At 55.1% G+C, this 23,403-nt stretch overlaps 2 protein-coding genes across 2 annotated transcripts; one reads left to right on the top strand and one right to left on the bottom strand.

The window, feature by feature from the left end:
• Nucleotides 1–1,157: 1,157 nt before the first annotated feature.
• Nucleotides 1,158–9,843, bottom strand: TEX35 (testis expressed 35). The gene is given in 8 exon segments (XM_037035094.1): nt 1,158–1,446; nt 2,065–2,279; nt 2,479–2,545; nt 6,717–6,776; nt 7,448–7,504; nt 8,441–8,509; nt 9,001–9,105; nt 9,805–9,843. Coding segments are annotated over 8 exon segments (753 nt in total). The 3' UTR covers nt 1,158–1,305.
• An 8,206-nt stretch (nt 9,844–18,049) lies between these two features.
• CLEC20A (C-type lectin domain containing 20A) lies at nt 18,050–21,147 on the top strand. Its single transcript, XM_037035294.1, has 3 exons — nt 18,050–18,501; nt 19,483–19,527; nt 20,720–21,147. The coding sequence occupies exons 1-3, from the start codon at nt 18,462–18,464 to the stop codon at nt 21,145–21,147; spliced, it is 513 nt and encodes a 170-aa protein (XP_036891189.1). The 5' UTR covers nt 18,050–18,461.
• The last annotated feature ends 2,256 nt before the right edge of the window (nt 21,148–23,403 follow it).

Genomic DNA, 23,403 nt, shown 5'->3' with positions numbered 1-23,403 from the left:
AGGGGCCTGGGGAGGAGTGCAGGCGGCTTCCAGGAGCTGGAAAGGCGGGGAAACAGACCCTCCCCAGGGCTTCCGGAAGGTGGGTGCAGGCCAGCTGATGTCTGGGTTTCAGCCCAGAGAGGCCCCTTCTGAGTCATCTTCGGCCACCAGATGCGTGGCCCTCCATGTCAGCAGCAGGGAAATGACCCAGGCTGCACCCCCCCACCCTCCTCTCTTTCCCGCTCCTGCCCACCTCTGCTTTCATCGCAGGTTTACGACCCTTGTGATTATTTACTCATGGTCCACATGTTTACCAGCTCCTTTGAAACTATGAGCTCCCTGAGGGCGAGGCCTCTGCGTTCTTTTGGTCTTTGTTTGCTTTTTACAGGTATGTCTGCGGCACCCAGTACATCACTCATCACTATGTAGCAGTGAAATACTTGATCGGTTATCGACTACATTGTCTAGAAGTCGAAGCGGCCAGCCTGGCAAAGAGATGAAATGAGCAAGAGCCGCTGTGAAATAAAGCATGAAATCCCATGAATTCACCCTCCATCGGACTGGAGCCAAGAATCACACCCATGGCAGGATGGCTCACTGAAACCCTGCTTCCTCTGTATCTTTCTTGACTCCAGCTTCAAGCTGGCAACCAAGCTTCCTCTGCCCAGGACTTGGGGCAAGGACAGAGTGCCCCGTGGGAGGTCAAGGGCTCTCCCCTGCCTTTGCAAAGGCCTTAGGCCTCTGTATCCTTTTGGTGGGGGAGGAGGGAGGGAAGAAACCTGCCAGAGGGTAAGGAGGGTGGATCCTCAGAGCCCAAGGGCACCTGTGAGCACCAGGTCCTGAGCCCTCCTGCAAGCCAGACCCTGGGTCTGAGGCCTCCGTACACTGCCCCAAAGTCTCTGGTCTCCTCCCGCACCCACACAATGTAGGAGCCAAGGACATGGAGGGAGGGGGTGGACAGGGCAGTGGGGGTGTCTCCTGTCACCACACAGAAAGGCGTCTGATATATCAGGGCCTCCCCTTCTTCTGACCTGGGGCCTTTGCAGAACGAGGTGGAGTTAAGAGAGAGATAGTGTTTTGGGGAGGATGACCTTCCAGGACAACCAGGAAGAGGGGTTCGAATCTGAAATACGCCGATTTAGAACAAAAAAGTAACACCCTTTGCATACTTAAGGTTAGGGACACCCCCTTCGGATTTCGATGGAGCTTTTAATCTGGGTGGAGGCAGGCCTGGGGTGGAGTGGGAGGGAAGGGGTGACAGCCTTCACTGTGCGGCTCAAGGAGTGGGGAGGGCGAACTGGAGCCCTGGCAGGTGCAGCAGCGGCACTAAGTGGGAAGCATGTCCTCCTCGGTCATGTGGAGGTTCAAGTACACATACACCAGAAAGCAGCTCCAGATGCCGAGGGTGAGAAGGATGCCCAGGCCTGGCGTGAAGGTGTCCTGCCAGAGGGGGAGAGAGGCGGACACCTGAGGCAAGGGCAGGCCAGCCACTAGCAAGGCACCTGCCCCTCCACAGGAGCCCCCGGGCTGGGCTGCCCAGCCCTCCTTTCCTGGGGCCGCACCTCCTCTGAGACTGCGTGGAGGTGGTAGGGGCAGAGTCTGCGGGGGCACAGGCGAGGCCTGATGTGAACTTGGCCTGAGTGCACTGCCTTTGGGACCACGGGACACCCGACTGAGACAAGGCACGTCTCGTCTGGATCCACCTACCCCTGATTGTAGCTGTTCTTTAGGGCACACAACAAACATTTCTCTTGTAGAGGATAGAAACGGCACAAGAAAGATCATTTTTCCCTGGTCCAAGATGGCCAGACTGCTGGGCACCCCGTCAGGTTTGGCTACAGGAAAGGACAGAACAACACCGTGGCACTTGGGGGCAGGCACATCCAGAGTTGCGTCCTGCTTGCTCATGACTTTGAATGTCCCAGGCCTAGAGGGCAAGACCCCTGAGAGGGCTCAGGCTGCAGAGGCCTCCTGGGCCTGCAGAGGGTTGCAGCTGCTTCCCTTACAGCTAGAGGTACCAGGGTGAGTGGAGAGACTGAGGGGAGGAGAGGGAGGAGCAGGAGCCCTGGGGCAGGCTTCACTCACACAGCAGGTCCCACACTGATGGAGAGAATCCAGTGGGTCTTTTTTGGGCTTCTGCAGTGCCGTGTGCTTCTTGTGAACAGCCCGCGATGCTCCGTCAGCTCCCTCCAGGTTCCTGAGCCGGAGATGAGAGTCCATGTCAGGCTTTCCTATCAGCCTGAGGCCCTGATGCTCCTTTGGTCCTCTTCTAAGCTGACTGGGCAGTCAGGGAGGGGCGGCGATGGGGAGACAATTTCCAAATGACAAGGAGATCACGACAGCACAGGTGGCCGTGGACGGCCTTAACTCCCAGCCACTGGGGCCAGAGACAGCAAGACAGCTCCTTGAAAGGCTGAGAGTCCTTGAACCCTGAGGACACTTAGCTAAGTGAAGGGGAAAATTCTTTAGGGACGAGGAGAGAGGGTGAGGGCTATACTTACAGCTTGTTGTTTCTCTGTATATTTATTAAAACATCCATCTTCTCATCCATATCCTTCTGCATTTCCTTCAAGAGAGAATTCAAAGCGAGAAGCTACATCTTGAAGGGTCTTTGGAACCCCTTTCCCCTCCACTCAGAGATCACGCCTCAACGCCTTACTCCCTTGGAATGCTCGCTGGCCGCGGTGGCTTTCGGGTGTACCTGACATGGGCCACCTCCCCCTTTCCGTGATGGGGCCGAGCAATAGGTAGAGTCCCTAGGGGTTTGTGTAAAGTCCCCAGGTGAGTCGGAGACCAGGAGTGGTTTCACCTGAACTCACTCACACTCCGATGAAACCGTTATCCATCTCAATTCAAGGCCTGCAATGGCAGAACCAAGACAGGAAACCGTGTGACACCCCCATTCCTACAAAAGGCGTGTTGACACCAGCGTTTTGACCCCCGACACGCACCCCGATCCTGTGTGTTCGTTTGCTCCATCTTTTACCCAGTTCTGGCAGAAATGGTCAACACAAAATAAAACCGGAAGTAGCTCGAATGGCCCCTCACATGTATTATTTACTAGGAACTGAAAGAATGGTAAAACCTTCTTGGCAAAGTTTAGGTCTATAAATGTGACCTGGGAAAATTGGGTAGGAATAGTAAGTAGTTCCTAAAGAGATTCTAAGACAGCAGATGCTATCATAGACCGTAATGGGCATAACAAGGTTGGGTCAAATATCATAACATGTAAACTGAAAATAATCTGCTTCGAGGAAAATAATTGTAATAAAAAAATCAAAAGTTTACTGAACTGTGGTAAAAACCTGATCGAAAAATTACACTGTCTGGGAGGAGATGATTTCAAAAAATACCTTTTTGAAAAGCAGCTTTAAATGTTAGTTTAAATTTTGAATTAAATATTTATAACCCGAAGTAGAGTCAAAATATTTTTAAAGTCAAAATTTCTCCTGAGTCCAAAACACCAGAGTCGAAACATCCCATATTCTGACAGGTCTGGCCGTCATTTCTAACTCTTTATGTCCCAAACTGACCCCCTGAGGTTCTCTTGTAAATTAGTTCTATTTCCCGACCACCCTCGTCATCACCACCGCTGTCTTCTAATCACTCGGATTAAAGCTTTGGTGCTCTCATGGCTGCCGGCCTCTCTTTCATTCTCTGCATTGAATTGGCCACCAGAACGCTGTTTTCCCTTCAGTGCATCTTTCTGACTCACCCTTTTGTCCTACACCTGGCCGGGTTTTCTCCACCTTGAGCCGGATGCAGCTGCCTGTCTGATATTTTCGCTGCAGATGACCCCCACCTGCTCCCCAGGGCGCCAAGGCCACCTAGCAAGCAGCGGCCTGGCAGCTTTATGAGATGCTGCTGCTGGCATGTTCTTTGATTAAGAATCTCCAGAGGCCCCTGGCTGCTCGCACGGCCAAGTCCCGACGCGTCTGCCTGCCTTTCAACAGCCTTCCCGCCCCACTGCCCTGGTGCCCCGTCCATTTCATTTCTCACAGTTTCCCCAAAGGACCCCACTTGGAAGACCGATCTCCCCGCTGACGGTGATACACTTCATGTTCCTCCTGCCTCCCTGCTGCGCGCAAGCTGTGCCCGCGCCCAAAATAGCCTCCTTCTGGCCTCTGCTGTCCAGTCCTATCCACCAACACACGCCCCCCCCCCCCCGTGTTGGTATTTCACTATGGAAATATCACTTGCCCTTGCAGAAATTCTGGAGACTACGGAGGAACACAAAAGAAGAAATTACCATCACCTAGAAACAGCAACAGTCCTTTTGGTCTCTTTCTTCCCAGTCTTTTTCTCTATGTCCATTTACCTGGGGTTTTTTTTCCCATTGAAGTGAGATCAGCTTGTATACGTTATTTGTATCTTGCTTTTTTTACTTCTCATTATAAGTGTTCTTTTTAAATACTGTCTAAAAGTTCCTGATTTTCATTATGTGGATATATCATCATTTATTTGGCTTTTTCTCTGTTAAAATTGTGGTTATTTCCAAATTTATTCTACTATATGTGTGTATACACATGCACACGTACATATATATACACATATACATATACATATATACAGATACAGATACATATACATCCATCCATGCTAGCTATTCTGACCATCTTAGAGGTTAAATTCTGAGAAGTAAAATGGATGAGTCAAGAAGGTTCAACACTTTAAAAAAAAGATTTTATTTATTTTTAGAGAGAGGGTAAGGAAGGAAGAAAGAGAAGGAGAGGAACATCGATATGAGAGAGAAACATTGATCGGTTGCCTCTAGTACATGCCCCCTCTTCGTTCAGGGACAGAACCTGCAACTCAGGCACATGCCCTGACCAGGAATCGAACCAGAGACCTTTTGCTTTGTGGGATGATGCCTAACCCACTGAGCCGTACTGGTCAGGGTTCCTTTTTCAGTGTTTTACAAACTTGAACTCTGATCAGCAGTACCGAGTGTTCCTATCTTATTCTGTAGCTGTCATAGATTAAAACTGCTTATTCGAATGTGACACTTATCTAATTACTGTTTTCATTTGCTCACGAGGTAAACTTTTTTAATGTTTATTGCTTTTTGGTTATATTCTCTTGTGTGGATTTTCCTTTCCTCATTTTTCTATCTGGTTCTTACCAATTTGTGTGAGCTCCACGCATTACAGATAAAAAAACTTTTGTCTGTGTCTATCCTATTTGTGAAAAAAGTTTCTCTAAAACTGTTGTTTTCTTTTTCATTGTTTATGAGGCTGTTCTGTTCTAATTTTAATTTTTTAAATTGTTAAATATACCAGTATTTCCTTTGTGATTTCTTCCATTGTATTTATGCTTAGAACCTCTGGTTAAATACTTATTATATAGACTTTCTTCTTAATGGTTTTTAGCATTTAAATTCACTTTGTAGACTCTTCCAGCTTACAGAATTGATTGAATTAAGTTTTCTCTTCATGTGTGCAAGCAATGTTAATATTATTACATAACACTTTCCTTCTCACTGACCTTTAAAAAACCGTCTTTCTCCTATTTTAAATTTTATAGAGCCGAGGTTCCCAAACTAGAGCATACAATGGAATCACAAGGGGAACTCGAAAAACCACTGACCCCGGACCTCACCCCAAGGGGTTCTGGTGTAGTATTGGGGCGCAGCCTGAGTACAGGGAGGTCAGAACCGCAGCACAGGCAACTCCTGGGCGCAGCCGCAGTGAGTCATCACTGCGGCAGCAGCGCTGAGGGCCCCGCTCTCTCCAGCGGCAAACATCACCGTCACACAGATGTCTGAGCTCTCTCCACCGTCACCGTCACCGTCTGTGCCCAGGCCTGGGAGTGTGAACCTTAGAAAGCCTCACAGGTATTCTCATTGCAACCCCAGGAGAGAGGCTGTTCCAGGGTTATCTCTGCTGGTTATCCTTGGGCTGAACCACCTCGATTTGATTGCTGTGGCTTCTGGATGAGTTTTAATACCTCGTAGGGGCAGCTACTACTCTGGAAATTTTATAGGGACCTGCTTTTGCCTTTTATGCTTCTACATTGGTGGCTCTCAAACTTTCTCCTGGAGACCATGAGAAAAATCCAAGGCTACAAGACCTATCCAAACGGGACCTGGGCTCACCCTGGCCTGGTGGCTCAGTTCGTTGGAGCGTTGTCCCTCACACCAAAAGGTTTGCAGGTTCGATTCCCAGTTGGAGCGTGGACAGGAGGCAACTGATCCATGTTTCTCTCTCACATCAATGTCTCTCTCTCCTTCCTCTTCTCTCTCTAAAATTAATAAATACATGTCCTTGGGTGGAGATGAAATAATAATAATAAAATTAGAAATACAAATAAATTTTTAAAAAGCTTTAAAATGAGATAAAAGAAGAGGACCTGGGCTGTCTTTTCTTTATTTGTGCTGGTGATTCTGAAATGTAGCAAAGTCTGCGCACCACGATCTCGAAACCTGATGACCCTCTTAGTGATTGTTGAGTTTAGAAATAATCTAACTGGGCTTTTGGTCAGGTTCGCGTCAAGCTTCCAACGTGGCCTTCAGGGCTCACCTGGAGACCCACTTTCCCGATGAGGACGTTTCTGGTTACCCCAGCCCACATTCCTTCCTTACTGCTCTAAACTCTCGATGAACTGACATCCTATTATCATTTAGCCCGTCACTCATGTGTTCATTCTTTCTTGCAATAGCGTCTGGGACCTGGTCTATATCTCTTTCCACACACCCTAGTCTGGTGCTGGCCCAGGGGAGGCACGCGGTCAATGCTTACCTTCATAATCTCCACAAACTCCTGCAGTTTATCGAAATCCTTGTCCATTACATCTTTTATCTAACAAGGAAGAAAGGCACAGGGCACATCACCGACGGTGGAGTCATTCTGGAGGCGTGTTAGGTCAAGGGCAGCAGCTGTCTGCTGGAGGGAGCTGGATGAAGCTCGTGGAATAGACTAGTCACGGCCCATTAAAGCCACGTTCTCCCCAAGGGGCCAATGAAGGGCCCGGGGGTGCAGGTACCAGGAAGTGACCACCACCACCAGCCTCGGCCCAACCTGGCCCTACCCCCAGGCTTCTCGCGCTCGGACCACAGCGTCAACTGTGCCTTCTCGCTGGAGCATCCCTTTCTCCCTGCAGGTGCTCCAGGCAATGCCGTCAAACAGGCAGGAAGAGAGGTGTCGCCCTGCAGCTTGCTTGGGGCACGTGACTAGAACTGAATGGGTCCCTGGCTGCCCCTGAACTCCAATCAGCGCCCTCCCAATGTCATATGTATCTCCCCAACCTCATCCATAAGACCCCTCAGAGAGTCCTTGGCATTCAAACACTGGGTTTATGCATCAGACAAGTAAGGAATAGATATCCTGAGCCGCCTGGTTTGCAGAGGCCGAGTTCATCTGAGAGGTTTCTCCATGAAATTCCTGACGTCTGTTGCTGCTCAGAGTTACCCATTGCACTTTCCTGGAAGAGACCCTTTACCTCCCAGTTCTGAAAAGTCTCATCCTGTTACCTGTTTTATCTCCTCCATTTTTTCCTTGAGCTCTTCCTTCACCTCCCTGAGTTCATTCTGAGGAAATAAAAGAGGGAAGAGAAGGAGTAAAGAACGTCTCGGATGGAAGGGACCTTGCCAGAGGGGGAAAGGGCCTGGGCTGTGGCCAGAGGAGGGACAGAGAGATGCGTCCCGTTCGGGAGGACACAAAGGGAGCTAACAGGATGGAGGGACGCGCAGACATTGTGTGCCTCCGATTCTTCTGCGAGCTGACCGTCAAAACTGCGCGGGCAGCCCAAATTAAGGGTCATTCCACAAAGCAAATGGTCTGCAGCCCTCAAAAACGTCACTGTCCCACGAGACAGAGGTTGAGGGACTGTTCCAGATGTCAGGAGGCGAAAGAGACCCGGACCCTGGACATATGCGTGATCCCAGGTTGGGTCCCAGACAAAAAAAGCTGTTTTTTTCTTTGGTCACAAAAGACCTCAGTGGATAATGGTTGAAATTAGCATAAGGGCTGTAGAGGGGTAGAGTATCGATGTTAATTTCCTGATTTTAATATTTTGAGAATTTTGCCATGGCCATGTAAGAGAGTGTTCTTGTTTTTAAGGAAACTCACACTGAAATTTGAGAGAAGCATGCCCTCACATGGTTCGGGAAACAGTGTGTGTGTGTGTGTGTGTGAGAGAGAGAGAGAGAGAGAGAGAGAGAGAGAGAGAGGACAATCATAAAATGCCAACAGTTGGGGAATCTGGGGGACAGGACACGGCAATTCACTGTGCCATTTTTGAAAGTTTTCTGTAAGTCCAAACTTATTTGAAAATGAAGAGCTAAAAGAAACAAACAAAAAGAACCCGAGGGAAGGAAGTCACGGGGCCCAAAGCACAACCGTTGATACCCACGGTCCTTCCCAATGGAACTTGCTCTGCTGCACGCACCCCCCCATCCTAGCCCCCCCCCGCCTCCGCCTTCAGCGGGCTGATCCCACCCTACCACCTGGGTTCACACACCTACCTTTAGCTCCTGAGTCCCCCGCGTTTTGGTAAATGGCCCTTCTGGTTTAATTCCTTTGTAGTCACACGTCTGTTGATTGAAACCAGAAGCACAGAGTGCAGCTGTGGGGTAGGTGGGGCAGGAGGGATCCCCCCCAGTTTCTGTGTCTGCCTCTGGGCCAGGGCAAACAGGTGGTCTGGCGGTCTCACCTCCACCCTTCAATTCTCTCTGAGCTCGTCCACCCCACTGTCCCCCGGGCCTCAGCTCTGGCTGGGCCCCAGGCCCCTGCACAGCTTCGTCCTCTGCCCACCCCACCCGCCGTGCCTCCAAGTGGCTGGAGACTGGTCCTCCAGCCCTCGGCTCAGAGGACGGCCGCTCCTGACCCCCCGTCTGCCGCAGCCTTCCTGTCCGGGCTCCCTGTTTCACCTTTCTGCACAGAAGTGAAACTGTGTATGTATCTGATTAGTTATTAGTGTGGCGTTCTATGCAAGCGGGGAGCTTGTCTGTCTCTCAGTGAGCCCCAGCACCTGGCACAGGTCTTGGCCCCCAGCAACAGAGAATGACCCCTGACTCCAAGTCACCTCCCCAGGGCCCCCAGGCCTGGCTGCCAGCACGGCCTCAAAACGGCTTCTTACTTTGATTGACTCCGGCCTCAATTCCAGGCAAAGGGCCTTGTAGTTCTTGCCCTGCGGAGGGGGCAGCGGGGATTCCGCCTGTCAGGCATCCAGGCTGGGAGGCTTCCCCCTCCCCCGCCGCCCCCTGCTTGCAGGAGGAGCCCCCCCCCCCGCCCTCCGGCCCTGCCTGTCCAGCTGTGCTAGACCTCAGGCCTGCATGTCCCCGAGCCCCCAGTCAAGACAACTCAATTCTGTCCTGCTGTCACACATATCGGTGAGCATGCGCCTGCCCCCACTTCCCCCTCTCCCCTGACCCCGTCCCCCGGGCCTGCCTGGGTGGGGAAGCACTTCCAGAGAGCTGTAGGGAGGCCATGCGAGCACTTCTTCAGGAGCACAGGCCCCGGTTCTAATCTCAGCTGTCCTCCCTACTGGCCAATGGGCAAGTTCAGTCTCTCTGGCCTCCACTTCCTCCTCTGTAAAGTGGGGATGGCTCTATAATGATGTTATTGTACACCGGAGATAGGCCATGAGATGCGGGCCTGGCGTAGGGGTCACATCCCTGGAGTGGTCGGGGTATGGCTCGGTGTGCCATGTCCTGAGTCATTGGAGGCCCCTCTCCATCCCACCCAAGGCCAGGAGTCACCCCACCTTCCTTCTAGGCTGAGAGGCCACTTTATGCTCAGGGACAGAAGAAACAAGCTAAGGATTCAGACTCTGCACCCCCTTTCCCCCCTCAGTGGGAGCCTGGAGGTGCAGCTGCGTCTCCTTTACCGGGTTTATTTTCTTCAGTCCTGCCCTCTTGGCCGACATGATGGAGGAGGCCAGAGTGTTCTTTCCCCACGACCGGCCTGTGACCAGGCCACTGTCCTGTGCTGACTACAGGTCAAGGAGAGGGTGGGACAGCCGCCTCTGTGGGGCACAGCTGAGGTCACAATGCCCAGAACCTCATGCCAGCCTGGGGTGTCACTGAAGCTTTGAACCTGGGGTGCCTTGGCCACTGAGATGAGGGACTCGGGTCTGATTCCAAAGTTCCCCTGAGGGACCAGGCAGGCTATGGCCAAAGGACAGGGTGCACCTCCTGAGAAGCGAGAATCGCTGGCTCCTCCCCAGCAGGACCTCCCTAGCAGGAGGAGGGGCCTGTCCCAGGACTGACTTCTGGGAGCCCACATGCAGTTCCTTCTGCCATGTGCTCCCGACGACAGGAATGGACCCTCCCTGGGGCCAAAGCTGTCTTGGGCTGAGAAGTCTCTCTGGTTCAAGGTGCACACGTCGTGCTGATTCTCTGCACTGCAGGGGTCCCAGGGGGTGGGCATCAGTCTCAGCAGGCGGATTTCTGATTCCCTGTCCTGTCTGCACGGCTGGCCCTGTCCCTTCCCCCTGCCACCCAGTCTCATCTGCTTCTTCTGGAAGCAGGGCATGGCAAGAAGCCACATGGGTGCAGGGCTAACGGGGAGCAGCCTCTGGGGGTGCAGGTGGGGAGGGGGTACCAAAGGGAAGGCCATTCTGAGAGCAGCTGTAGTTTGTGCTTGAGGAAGAGTCAGAGGAACACAGCTTCCAGGGAACTGAAGTCACTCAGGATCTGGGTGAGAAGCCCAGTTTCTCCTGGTTTGTCCCTGGGCCATCTACTTCCTTCCTCTTCCTCACCTCAAATGCAAGTTGCCACCGGAAAGGCCAACTTGGGAACTGAGAACAGGACAGCCACCTGCATGTGAAATAGTGCCTGCCCCCCGCCCCCCACCCCGTGACTCCTCCCCGCTTCCTCCGGGCCAACCCTGCGTGTGCCTGTCCATGGCCCGGCCATTGGGCCTTCCTGGGGAGCCGCCCGCAGCCTTTCTGATGCATTTCCTAGCCGGTCATTTCACATCCCTCAGCCTGGTGACGACCCTTGATCTTACTGTGTCACCACCAAAGGGGAATGTGGCTGTCACGCTGTTTAGTGTGTGTGGTGGTAAGCATCCCAGCCCCCTCTCCCAACCCCATGGTCTGTAAACACCCCACAGCCCTGAGCTCAAAACTCCAGTGAAAATGGCTGACTCCATCTCAACAGCGACCAGCCCCATGAATGTGGGCACCGTGTCCCTGTCCTGGCCACCGACCTGCCTGGACCTACAGCCCATTTCCTTTGCTCAGCTGTGTGGCTATTCAATGAGTCTCCTTCCGGCCAAGCAGGGCACAGGAGCCCAGTGGCCTACATATCGGGAAACTGGGTCTTACAAAAAATCGAGGTGTCCCTGTAAAACTGCTTCACAAATCACACACACATAATTATGCTCATTTGGACAGACGTGTACCAAGACCCACAGCTCCAGGTTGGTGCCTTCTCATGGCACCCAGCACCACACTGGTGTCAAGGACATGTTCTGGGAGGGCCGAGGAAATCTGTCTGCTGACCCTGGACCAGAGCCTCACGTGGTTTCCTTCTCTAAGATTTTGCCAGGGGGCGGGCGAAGCGCTAGGCAGACGCTGATGTTGGGGTTTCCCTGTGGGCTACGGGCCTTTCTTCCCAAACATTGTGCATTGCTCTTCCCAACCCCCATCCCGGGACATCCCCTGGGGGGGGGGGGCCAGGAGCGCACAGCCCACCCACGTCCTGCTGGAGTCTGGGGAAAAGGAACATTCACAACAGAGAGAGAGAAGCAGCCACACGTCTCTTTTTTCTACCTTGATGTCATCTGGGTTTCCTTTTCCTTACAAGCATCCTGGTTTTCCAGTTTTGTGAAGACAAGGTCGTGATTCCAGGGGAGCCAAATTCCGGGATCTGACCTGAGAGGAAGCCCAGGAAGCACGGAGAGAGCATCTTCCATGCTGACATGCCTGCATGGCCACCGGTGACCCAGTGTCCTAATGCCTTGGACTGGGGCTCAGTGTCTCATTAAGGTCCCCAGGATCCTGGAGGCCGTGGTGTCTGGTCAGCCTCGGACTGCCCTGACCCAGGTGACTGGCCTTTACCACACGCTGGCAGCACTGTGTCCAGTCGGGGTGCTGCCCGCAGCCAGGGGCCCCCTGGTTCCTGGCCCCTAATCGCACATCTTTGGGGGACTTAACATGGTGGCGTAGGCACAGTCCTGCTTGACCGATCGGCAGGCACCTCACAAAGCTTCACCCGAGTCGGGATGTTTCCTTTGCTCTCTGACGTGCTGGTTCCCGCGAGCTTTCTGATGGTTTCTATAAATAGTGTGTCCGACCTTGGCTAGAATCGTAATCCTATTATACTGTTTCTATGGAAAAATTACCCGGTTTCTATCACGGGAACTTCTAGTACCTCTATGTTAGGAACAAAAGATAATATTCTGAACAGATAAATAAATGTAAATCCCCAGCGACTTCAGCGTGGCTAACGGTAAGTGGAAAGTCGGAGCGAATGTATTGTGTGAGGATCATGGCCCTTTTTCCTCCCGCATGTCCCCATGACAAGGACCTGTTTGCCAGGGCACCCCCATGGCCAGCAGTTAGGGAACAGCCTGCCGTGCGAGATAAAGAGACGCCGACAATCCGAGGCTCCCGAGCTCCTGCCAAGTACAGCTCCTGGGGCTGCCGCGCCTGGCTGGCGTCCCTTTTTCTCTCTGGGTGGCGTCCAGACGGAGGACGGCGGTCATACTCCTGGCTCTTTCGGCCTCTGTGCTCGAGGTCTGTCCACAGGTGCCACTCTAGTCCCTAACGGCCTCCTCTCTAGCGCGGACACCTCCAGATCCCCATTTGTCACGGAAGCGATGACACTGAGTGGCGACCTCTTTGGGTGGCCCATGTGGGGGGGTTATAGTTGCACAACACGGGTTCAAAGTGAGGTCACTTACATGCAGATTTTGTCAATAAATATGTACAGTACTGTAAATACATTTTCCTTATCATTGTCTTAATGACGTTTTCTTTTGTCCAATTTTATTATAAGAGTGCAGTGTATAATACACATAACATGCAAAATATGGTAACCAACTGTTTACGTTGCCGGTAAAGTTTCCCGCCAACAGTAGACTGTGAGTTTTAGTTTGGGGGGTCAAAAGTGGACTGAAAACTGCACGGGGGTCAGCACTGTGACCCCTACAGCTGAGCTGGCCCTCCATGGTGTTTCCTGCATGGTGGTCACAGAGGGTCACAGGGGAGGATTCCAGCGTTCATCCTGGGAGCAGCCAGCCTCACCCCCACTTCTGCGGCTAGAGCACCACTACCAGGCCACACTTAGCTGCAAAGGAGGCTGGCCAAGCTTCTCCCGAGAATGAGAGGAAATGGGTGGAAGGAGCAGGTGGTCCATCTCTGCCGCCCCTTCCTGGTGCCTCATACTTGCGTTATCACCAGTGCCCTCGTAAGAACACTTGAGCGTTCTCCTGTGTTCAGCGTAAGGAGGAGGTGGCCGAGAAGGTCCATGAGGCAAGGTTACAGTGGACACTGGGGCTGGGATGTGAGCTCCAGTTAGATTTACCTCTTTGTCACCTGGATGGCGGATGGGCTGGGATGTGGAGACAGGTTGTAATAATGATCCTGTTCGCCTGGGACTTTATAATCCCACAGTCCCATCCTCTCCCAGTCCCATCTGCAGAATGCCCTGCAGGCCTCCCTCGCCTGAGGCAGGCACCAGGCCCTGTGACAGAGGGGTCCTTGGGGGTCCTGGGCTCTGCCTAAAGTGGAGAGGGGAGGCACCATGACGTCCCTTCTCTGGGTGGCAAAGTGAGTGTGAAAATCGCTCCCTGGGAGGACCGCTGGCGTTGACTCAAACACCGAAGCAAGCCACACGCATGCGCTGCGGCCCCTGAAGTGAGTGTTACTTTATTTGTAGCTAATTAGTGATTAAACAAAAGTGACTCCCTGGTGGTGTCCTCCCTCCTCTAAACACGGTGACAATGACAGCCCAGCTGGGAAACCGTGAAGCCTGGGCCTGCCTGGTTCTCAGCCCCACGCCTCACTGCTGGGCCACCTTGCCCAGGCTCAGGGCTCTCAGCGCCGAGCTCAGGGTCCCTACACAGGGGACCCCACAGCGAGTCCCCTGTTGGTTCAGGACACGTTTCCCAAGCACTTGCTATGTACCAGGCACTCTGCATGGCCCTGGCCCCTGGGAACCCATCACTGATGGTGCCAACAGCAGTGACAACACAGTCACATGAACAACATGGTGAGTGGCCCAGCAGGCTGAGGGGGCCTTGGGGAGGGTGGGGCCCAGCTCTGGGAGCTGGCTTTCTGGGCCCCATTCCCGGCCTTGAGAGCTTCCCAGGACCCTGGTCCTCTAGACCCAGGCTCCTCTCTGATCCCCAGCACAGAGCCAGGCAGGCCACGCGGCCACCACGTGAAGACTGTCCCAGTGCCAACGCCTGCCCGGGCCTCTGAAAAGGACATACTCCCTCCTTGGTCAGTGGGACCTCCCCCTCCACGCAGGGCCCCAGCTGGTGACCAAATACCTACCTGTCTCCAGCAGACAAAGGGGGTCTTCCGTCCAGCACAGCCCCCGGCTCAGGCATGCTGTGCACCGAACGAGCTTGCTCGTCTCCCTCCGGCCCAAGTTCGCCTTCACCCGGCCGTGCGCAGTTCACAGCGGTTGGGCCCAGGCTCAGATCTGCATGTCCTCCGAGCTGTGTGCGTGTCACGCTACTTCCCACGTCGGAGTGCCTGCAGGTGACATGTTCCTGTCCTCAGAGGCCCTGTGGGCTCCTGCCTCAGGAGGCACAGGCACACCTCGCTTTATAGTGCTTTACCCATGTCCCGTTTTTTACAAACTGAGGGTGAGACTCTCCCCCCCCCCAAACAAGATTACGACTCGCTTCGTTGTGGCGGTCTGGGGCTGAACCCACAGTGCCTCGGAGAGGGGTCTGTCACGGCATAGTCACAACTGTCCGGGCCCTTGGGGTGTGTGCACAGAGGTGCCTTGGCTCTCAGTGCTCAGAGAATGAGGATGCTGGGGGCCCCGAAGCCCGCAGAGGGGAGAGGCAGAGCCGGCCGGGGTTGGGCACGTTCACCGGCGACCCCGCTGGCTCACTTCCCCCAGCCCCCTTCCTGCCAGGCCTCTAGAGCATTCCACCGACCTTCTGCTTCACCTTCCACTTGGTCCCCTGTGTCAGGGCTCTCCAGAGAAGCAACCAACAGGAGATCTGTTTGTCTGCCTCTCTATAAAGAGATTTATTACCAGGGGCTGGCTCACGGGACTGTGGAGTCCCACAGCCTGCCATCAGTGGGCTGGGGACCCAGGAAAGACAATGACGCAAGTCCCAGTCCAAGGACGAGGACCCATGTCCCAGATCTAACACAGTCACACACACACAGAGTTCTTTCTTCTTCAATCTTCAACTCTACTCACAATCTACAAAGATTGGATGGGGCCCGCCCACACCAGGGAGGGTGATCTGCTTCGTTCGGTCTGTCGATTTGGAGGTTCATCTCATCCAGCAACACCCTCACAGACACGTGAGAATAAACTTCAACCAAATATCTGGGCACCCGGTGGCTTAGTCCAGTTGACACAGAAAATGAACCATCACCATGATGTGTCTCTCCTGCCTTCTCGACCCATCACGTCACCTCTGAGCCACAACTCCCTCCCTCTCGTTGGTCTCCCTCAGCTTCTCCCTCAGCTTCTAGAACAATGAAAGCGAGTTCTAAACCTTTTGCTGGTGGAGGGTCTTGGCTTCAATGTCAAAAATGCAACATCTGTGAAGCACAATAAAGCAACAGCCGGTCAAACAAGGTAAGCCTGCATGTGCCCGTCCCTCCTGTTCTTCTGGGAGGGATGCCCTGTTTTCGGATGTCCTGGACACAGCCCTTGACCGCCACAGCTCTCCTGTCTCCATCCCCACTGAGCTTGTTCTCAGACCCCACCCCAGCCTCCCACCTGCCGCTGCCCAGCGCCTGTTCGCAGTTTGGTTAACACCAGACGGTGGGCGTGAAGGCTGCCAGGGCTACGTGGATCCTTCCTCTTGGCAGAATGGGGCAGCCCAGGCACAGGAAGACCTTGGGTGGTCCCATCCCTAAGGAGAGACTTTGTTCAGCCTGGAGAGGGAGGCAGGGCCCATGGACCTGAATTCTCAGGGTCAGCGATTTCCTGGGGACCCTGCCGGACTTGCTTACAGGCTGAACTAGGTCAAGGGTTCACCTACAGGGATATGGGGAATCACTGCAATAAAATAGTGCCTTAACTAAACATTTTGAATGTTTATTTCATCCATACAACTACGCTAAGAGGTAGGCACTATCATTATTTCTGTGTTATAGGTGAAGAAGCAGGTTGACCCAGAGCTGAACTGTTCCGGAGTTACAGAGTCTGGTGCGGCCACTGTGACAGTGGCCCAGGCAGGTCGGTTGCCCAGCTGCACCCTCAGCTTCCTCCCCAGAGCCCGGCCATCACGGCACTGGGGCCACCACCTTCCTTGTGGAGGGACTGCCCCAAACATGCAGCCCACGTCTCGAGTTCCCATTTCCTACCCGACACTGGTAAAATCGGGGTAACAAACACCGGTCCACATGAAGTCCCCCACACAATGCAGAGGGGGCTCCATCCCTCCCCCTCTGACTCAGTGGCCCCAAGGGGAGACTTCAGATAGCAGCTTCGGGGTGGGGGGGGACACAGGCCCACCAGTGGGGGGCCTGCTGTGCGGAGGTGTCATAAAACCTTCCCCTTGGGCAAAAATGGCCCCACGAGACCCCACGGACTTCAATGAGTCACGCCCACATCAGGAGGTCAACAATAGTAAATGAGTCGTTCATGTACTCCATACATACGGGCCAACTGCCTGTGGAATTTGGACTTGCCTGCGGCCACAGGGCACATCTCTAACAGGACCCCAGACAGTCACAGGCCACCCCTTCTTAGAAAGCCCCCTGCCTGCTCTGACAGAGTCAGTGTGGGAAGGACAGCTTCCCCCTGGGGCCCTGGCCTGTCTGGGAGGAAAGGTCTGTTAGGCGCTGGGTGAGTGCGCCTGGCAGACCTGTGCCGGAGGGCGTAGGGTGGGGAAGATGCCTCCAAGGTTCCATGAGCCTCTTTGCTTCCTGTGGCTCATGCAAACCATGTTTGTTCCTGGGCCACTGAGGGAGCTGGCTGCTTCCTCCTCCCTCCGTTGGGTACCCTGCCTGGGCTTCCTGACACAACACAGTGACATGCACATCCTGGGAAGGAGGGCTGTCCTCCTCCCCTCCTCACCAGGGACCCTGCCCCCGACCCCCTGCTGGGCATTTAGGATTTCTGGGCACCCAACAGGGTCCTGGGCAGAAGTGGGAACCCAAAGAGAATAAGAATTGCAAGTCCTCCTACTACAAACCCTAACGCCGCCCCTGGACTAAGAGGTTTTGCCGTCCTTGGCGCCGGGCGAGTGCTTTGTGTCTGAGGCCTGGCCCCTGCTCTCAAGGAGCCCACAGCCTAGAGGCCGGCCAGCCCCCCCAGGGGGCAGTGCCCCCATGCCATGAGGGGCCTTTAAGGCAAGAGAGGTGAGGACACTTGGGTGAATGGCCAAATGGGTCCTGTCAGGGGTGGTGTTTTCCAGGCCTGGACTGCCAGGCGCTCTTCTGTCCCCAGTGAGTGGCCCTCAGAGCCCGAGGCACAAGGGCGGGATGCCACGGGGATGAAGTCATCTGAGGCCGTGAATGCACAAGAGACATTCTAGCAGGATGCTGCTGTGGAAGCCTTAGCAGTTCTTTCCCCTCCTTGCTGCCTTTTCGGAGGGCCATCTGCCCTTTCCTCTGGGAAGGGCAGAATGAAGTCTCCCAGGCTTTGGTTTCCAAAAGCTTAGCCCTTGGGGGCTGGAGGGAGCTCTGTGCATAAACAGGATGTTGGGGGTGGGAGGGAAGGGAGGAGGGCGAAGGCGGGATGCCTTGGTCTCTGGTCTGTGCCCGTCAGGCAGAGAGCCCAGTCTAGACCTGTGGGGGACTCTGGTCTCCCCGAAGTGGGGCCTGTAGGGGCCATTTCCCCCCACCCCCGCCTTGTGCCTCCCCGTGACCTGAGTTGGAAATGCTGCCATGATGGTTCCCACCATGTCTTCAGCAAGTCCTTCCACTTCTCTGGGCCACACCACAGCCTTCTCCCCTCTCGGGTGGGGGCCACGCCAGTGCCTCTGCCTCCGCACTTTTCTCTCCTTCCACGCCTGCCCTCTGCCCCCGAGGACCCCAGAGGCCTCACCCAGCCGGCCCTCTGCCGCCCACTGCCTGCCGCCCCAGCGGCCAGCCCCAGAGCAGGGCTCCCCTCCCCTGGCTCTGCTCCTGTTTCCTGACCCCTGCTGCCTCCCCTGTCACTTGCAGGACAGGCATCTTTTCGGCTCTCTTCTGGCTGCACCCCCAGCTCTGCACACAGTGTCCGGCAGGCAGTGGGCACTGAACAAGTATTTGTTTAGTGAAATCTGTCAGCTGGGGTCGGAAAGGGGAGGGGCGTGGAGAGCAGGGACAAAGGGACCCGAAGACCAGGCACAGCCTCTGCAGAGGTGAGGAGCCTTTCTGCCAGCCGCCTGGCCTGTGCTGCAGCTATGGTGGCCCCGGGGCTACGAGTGTCCCTGTGCGCAGTCGGTAAGGCCCCCTCCTCCCACGCACGTGTGTGCCCACACCGAGCTCCAAGCATGCCCGGGGCTGGAGTCTGAGGGAAAGGGGGCCTTTCCTGAGGTTCCCAGATTTGGAGGCTGAGAGGGAAACAAAGTGGAAAGCAGTGTTTTCGGCCGCGAGCCCAGGCCTGGCGATGAGCCCTCAGCCCGGGCTGGTGGGCTCAGGTGCTGGCTGCCTCTCTCGCCCTCCCCTCCTGAGTCCTTGGGCGCAGGGTCCAGGGTGCACAGTCTAGAGCCTGCTGTTCCAGGCTCACTCACTCACATCCTCCCCGATGCATCTAACCGGCAGGTGTTTGCTAAGTGCCTGGTGGGTGCCTGGCTTCGCCCAGCTGCCATTTGGCAAGGAGGTAGTAAATACAGTTACTGTGGAATGTGACGACCGGTGAAGGGAATAATCAAGGTGACCAGAAGGAATGTGTTAGTAAGGTCCTCTGACCACAGTAGGTGTGGGCAGCACAGAGGGACCCGCTGGGGCTGGGGCGGTGAGTGCCAGAGACAGAGGCCAGTGACTTGGGCCAGGGTGGCAGTGGGCCTGGAAAGAAGTGGAAAATCCACGGTTTGAGAGACATGTTGGCTGCGGAACTGACCATATTTGCTGTGGGACTGGACGTCGAGAACGAAAGAGAGGGAGGGACCCACGGTGACTCCTGGGTTGGGCCCGGAGATGCTGGAGTGAGGGGTGCCACTGACTGCGCTGGGGGGACCAGGACAGAGAAGCCTGGAGGGTGAGTCTATGCATATGGACAGAACGACAGCCAGAGGGACACGTGTGTGGCGCCAGGAGGTCAGCGGGGCACGGGTGTCTCATTAGAACCTGAAATCCACAGCGCCTTGGTGAGCTACGGCCAGTGATTTTGAACAATCAAACCAAATGGAATAGTACTATCAACGTGACTCTCACGCCATAAGAAAGAGTAATTTTTGTTTCTATTCGCTTTCTCCAACACAGTGATTCTCCAATTCTCCTTGGCGACAGGAAGCTTCTGGAACTCTGGTGGGTGCGAGGGGCTCCGTTCCTTTCGGCAGGTGCCTTTCCCGTCCTTCTCCCTGTCCTCCCCGACCCCGTGCACATGGGATACTCTGTGTGCACAGTTCTTCTGTCTGACTGTCCTCTCTGAGGGCCTCTGGCTGGAGGCTGCTTCCTTAGGGCCCAGGGCCCCCAGCATCCTGGCCCCAGGCCCTCACGCCCCTCCACCCCTCACACAGGGCACCTGGGCAAAGCAGAGTAGCCCTGAGCAGCCCCTATTTGCTGGGACCCTGGCAAGGGTGTGGAGTCAGGAAGGAAGGAAGTGAACATGGAGGTCACGGGGTTGGTTTCCAGGAGTTTGATTTGCTCAGTAGCTTGTGCCTTCCTTCCTTCCTTCATTCATTTTCAACATATCAGGACCTTCTAAAAGTACTGGGAGCTGGGAGTATAGTGATGAATATGGCTTATTCTTTGCTCTCAAGTTGCCTAGACCTGGTGGTGGAGACATATACGCAAAAAGGTCCTTTGGCCGGGGCTTTTTAAACGTTCTGACGCTGGTCCCAGAAAACCCGGATTCTTGCTCAGTGTGGCCTGAGCACCAGCGTGTGTGGAAGGCTCCCCCGGTGATTCTGCCGTGCAGCCCCTGTAGACTACGTCCAGGCAGTTCCATGGGGTGACTCAGGGTCTGGGACTGGAAGCCACCACGCCCGAGATCCCTGGGTCTTGGCTCTACCCCTTCCCACTGGTGGTCTTGGCTGAGTCACCGAACTCTGGTCCCCGTTTCCTCAGTTGTCAAACAGGCTGAGGGCCACTGGCCTAGGGCGTTGTTGGAAGGGTTCAAGGAGCTGAGGGCACCTCACTGGTGCTCAGGAAGCGCCATCTGTTGTTACTCAGCACGAACTGAGGGGGCGCTGCGGCACAGAGCTTGGGCACCCAGCATGGGGTGGAGGGGTGAGGAGTGAGCTGGGCAAAAGAAAGGGGGAGATGAGGGGATGGAGGGGATCGAGGGAGCACGAGGGGGTGGCTAGTCCTTCCAGGCCCAGAGGGCAGCTTGTGCAAGGGCCTGGAGACGGAGCTGTGGGCTCCTGGAGGGCCAGAAGCCCAGGGGTAGGTCAGGAGAGAGGAGGCTGGGGAGGGCTGCCTGGGGCCTGGCCGAAAGGTCTATGGGACTAGGAGTGGGGTGGACGTGGCCATTCGGTGACAGCCTCTCTTGCCCCAGCCCCGCAGCTGGTGAGCAACAACAAGACCTTCTTGAGGGTGGAGGAGAAGCTGAGCTGGCTGGACGCCCTGCGGCACTGCCGGGCGCACCACACGGACCTGGCCGACCTGCAGAGCGTGAACAGCTGGGGCGCCGTGAAGGCCCTCTACAGCCTGACCAGCCACACCTCCGCCTGGATCGGCCTCTTCTTCGACCTGAGCCTCGGCAGCCTGAGGTGGTCCAGCGGCTCCGTCTTCACCGCCCCCGTGTGGAGCTCACTGCCCGTCTTCAAGGAGGGCATCTGCGCCACGCTGTTCTCCGTGAGCATTGTCCCCGGCCTGGGCGCCGCCTCGTGTGCAGCTCAGAAGCCCTTCATCTGCTACTACGGTGGGTTCCTGGCTGCATGCTGGGCTGCTCTTTGGGAGCAAATGAAAAGCAAGAGAGCTTAGGTCTTTCCGAGGATAACTATTACCTTGGCCCCGTTTGCCATGTTCCTCTCTGTGGCCTTGATTTCTATCTCTTCTGAGAAATGGTTATAAATCAAGGTAGAGAAAAAGTAAAATCTGGAAAGTTCCACTTTGTCCCCTTTCTTCTGCCAATTAAAGGTTTCGGGGAAGAGAAAAAAGAAAGGGAGGAGAAAGGGAAAGACAGTTTGGGGAGTCACGTGCACCCACGCAGAAAAGAGACAATTCAGGGTCTGTCACCTTCTCATAAATCACAGGACCATTTTGTCTCATGGGGGTGGGGGAGTGTGGGACAGCCACTCTCTGGGGGACCCCTGCTTCTGGGAAGTAGGTGGGTGCAGCTGGCTCCCGGGGGCGTCTCTGCAGGGAATCCACCACCAGCACTCAATGCTGGCCTCCGTGTCCCCAGCTTTCCCTGCTGCCCAGGTGGCCCTCTGCACTGACCTCTGTCTGAGATCACAGCGGGGGATGGTTGTAGACCAGGGAACACTTTCCTGGTGAGAACTGCCCGTTTCTGCTTTCCGCACAGTCAGTCAAGGCCAGCTCCACACCACAGCACCCCGACCCCTCCCACAGAGGCACAGAGGACCCAAGTGATGCGTCCGGATTCTCCACCGCGCCTGCCCGGGGCCTTGAACTGTAGCCCACGGGGGCCCAGGTTTAAGTTAGGATTCCGAATGCAGTGGGCGTGGTGGGTGAGGACGGGAGCCCGGCCAAGGAAGGGTGTGCCAGGCACTTCCCAAACTCCCTCTGGTGTCTTCGGGCTTCACCTGGATGCCTGACTCCACCCTCTTCTCCCCTCTCTGCTGAAACAATGAGCTCTTAAGAATGGAAACCAGACCACTCCGCTTAAACACACACACACACACACACACACACACACACACACACACACACACACGGGTCACACCCCTCTGGTAGCCACCAGGCCCTGCTTGATCTTTGTGGCCTCATCTCCTATTTCTCTCCCTGGCTACAGTGGTCACTTTCTCCTTCTTGAACCCACGTGGCCCCTTCCCACCTTAGGACCTGGCCCCGGCCTGGCTGGGGTCTCCCTTCCCACCTCTCCGGAGGGCAGGCTTTTTCTCATGTTCTCTCTGACAGCAAAGATCCTGCTTGTCATATTTCTGCTCTTTTTCTAGGGCCTAGAATAGCATCTGCCAAGCCGTAGAAGCTTCATAAATACATATTCATTAGATAAACATAAATAGGGACAAAGGGGCCTAACCTGAGGTAGGCTTCTCCCAGCTTCAACTGGGCAGTTCCCCCCGGGCAGCCCACCCCCGCCTGGTAACTTGAGCTGTTTTATTTCCCAGACCCTGATGAGGGGCACCACAACCTCGTGGAGCCCGCTGTCAGCCTGACCACTTCTGCAGAGCTGGGTTTGCACCAGGAGCTCCGCCTTCCCCTCCACCTGGCCGAGGGATCCCTCCCTGCTCTGCTGCCCCCAGGCTGCAGCCCCCCCCCCCAAGTCGGTGCCTTTGTTATTACGTGGACCCAGAGTGGGAGGTAACTTGATCCCGGGCAGAGCTCAGGCTGCCTCCCAGCAGTTTGGATGCCCCCCACCTCACTGGCTTGGGGGTGAGGGCGTGGGTGCCAGCTCCTCCCAGCCCAGGCCCATCCGTCTGGTGAGGGGGGCTTTTCCCTCTGGACATCACTGCCCTGGTATTTAAAAATTTCCCCCTTCCCCTCTGGGATAGAGAAATTCCACGACAAAGGACGCACGCTCCCAACTGGACCTGTGTTGCGTAGTGGGTTTTCTGAGTGTTCCGGGACGTGGAGTTGTAGCGTGGAAATGACTGTTTCCCAAGGCAGGCACGCCTGTGCGAGACTCATGCCCTGCCACACAGCGAGGCATGAGTTTGGGCCAGTCGTCACCTCCTGGGGCTTTCTTTTCTCCTCTGTATAATGAAGTTAGTTGCACCCACTTCTCAGGGTTATAGTGAGGATTAAAAGGGGATGTGTCCACACTCATCGCTTGGGGCTGGTGAGTAGTAGGTGTTGAATGACGGGTAGCTTTAACCACCAGTTTAGAGAGGGAAAATGAGGGACTGCCAGGCAAAGCCTGATGGGCTCTGGGGAATGGGTGTGGGCCCATGTGAATCGGAGGACGTGACTCCCAATTCTGCAAAGAGAGGTGTTCCTTTTCTCGGGTCCCCGGAATCAATCGCTCCGGCCCTCTGCAAACCTCCACTGCTGGGGATGGCAGCTGTGTGGTCTCTCTGTTCTCGGCCCCCAGTG

The sequence above is a fragment of the Sturnira hondurensis genome, unplaced genomic scaffold, assembly GCF_014824575.4.
Source record: "Sturnira hondurensis isolate 20B ecotype Veracruz unplaced genomic scaffold, ASM1482457v3 Scaffold0022215, whole genome shotgun sequence".
In the NCBI taxonomy this organism is placed as follows: Eukaryota; Metazoa; Chordata; class Mammalia; order Chiroptera; family Phyllostomidae; genus Sturnira; species Sturnira hondurensis.
This window is presented reverse-complemented; position numbering and strand designations above follow the sequence as displayed.

What these genes read in the sequence shown, in the direction of transcription:
- CLEC20A (XM_037035294.1), top strand. Translation starts at nt 18,462, where the DNA reads ATGGTGGCCCCGGGGCTACGAGTGTCCCTGTGCGCAGTCG. An exon ending in AGTGTCCCTGTGCGCAGTCG is followed by an intron (nt 18,502 to 19,482) that starts GTAAGGCCCCCT and finishes TCTCCAACACAG; the next exon opens with TGATTCTCCAATTCTCCTTG. An exon ending in AGGAAGCTTCTGGAACTCTG is followed by an intron (nt 19,528 to 20,719) that starts GTGGGTGCGAGG and finishes CTCTTGCCCCAG; the next exon opens with CCCCGCAGCTGGTGAGCAAC.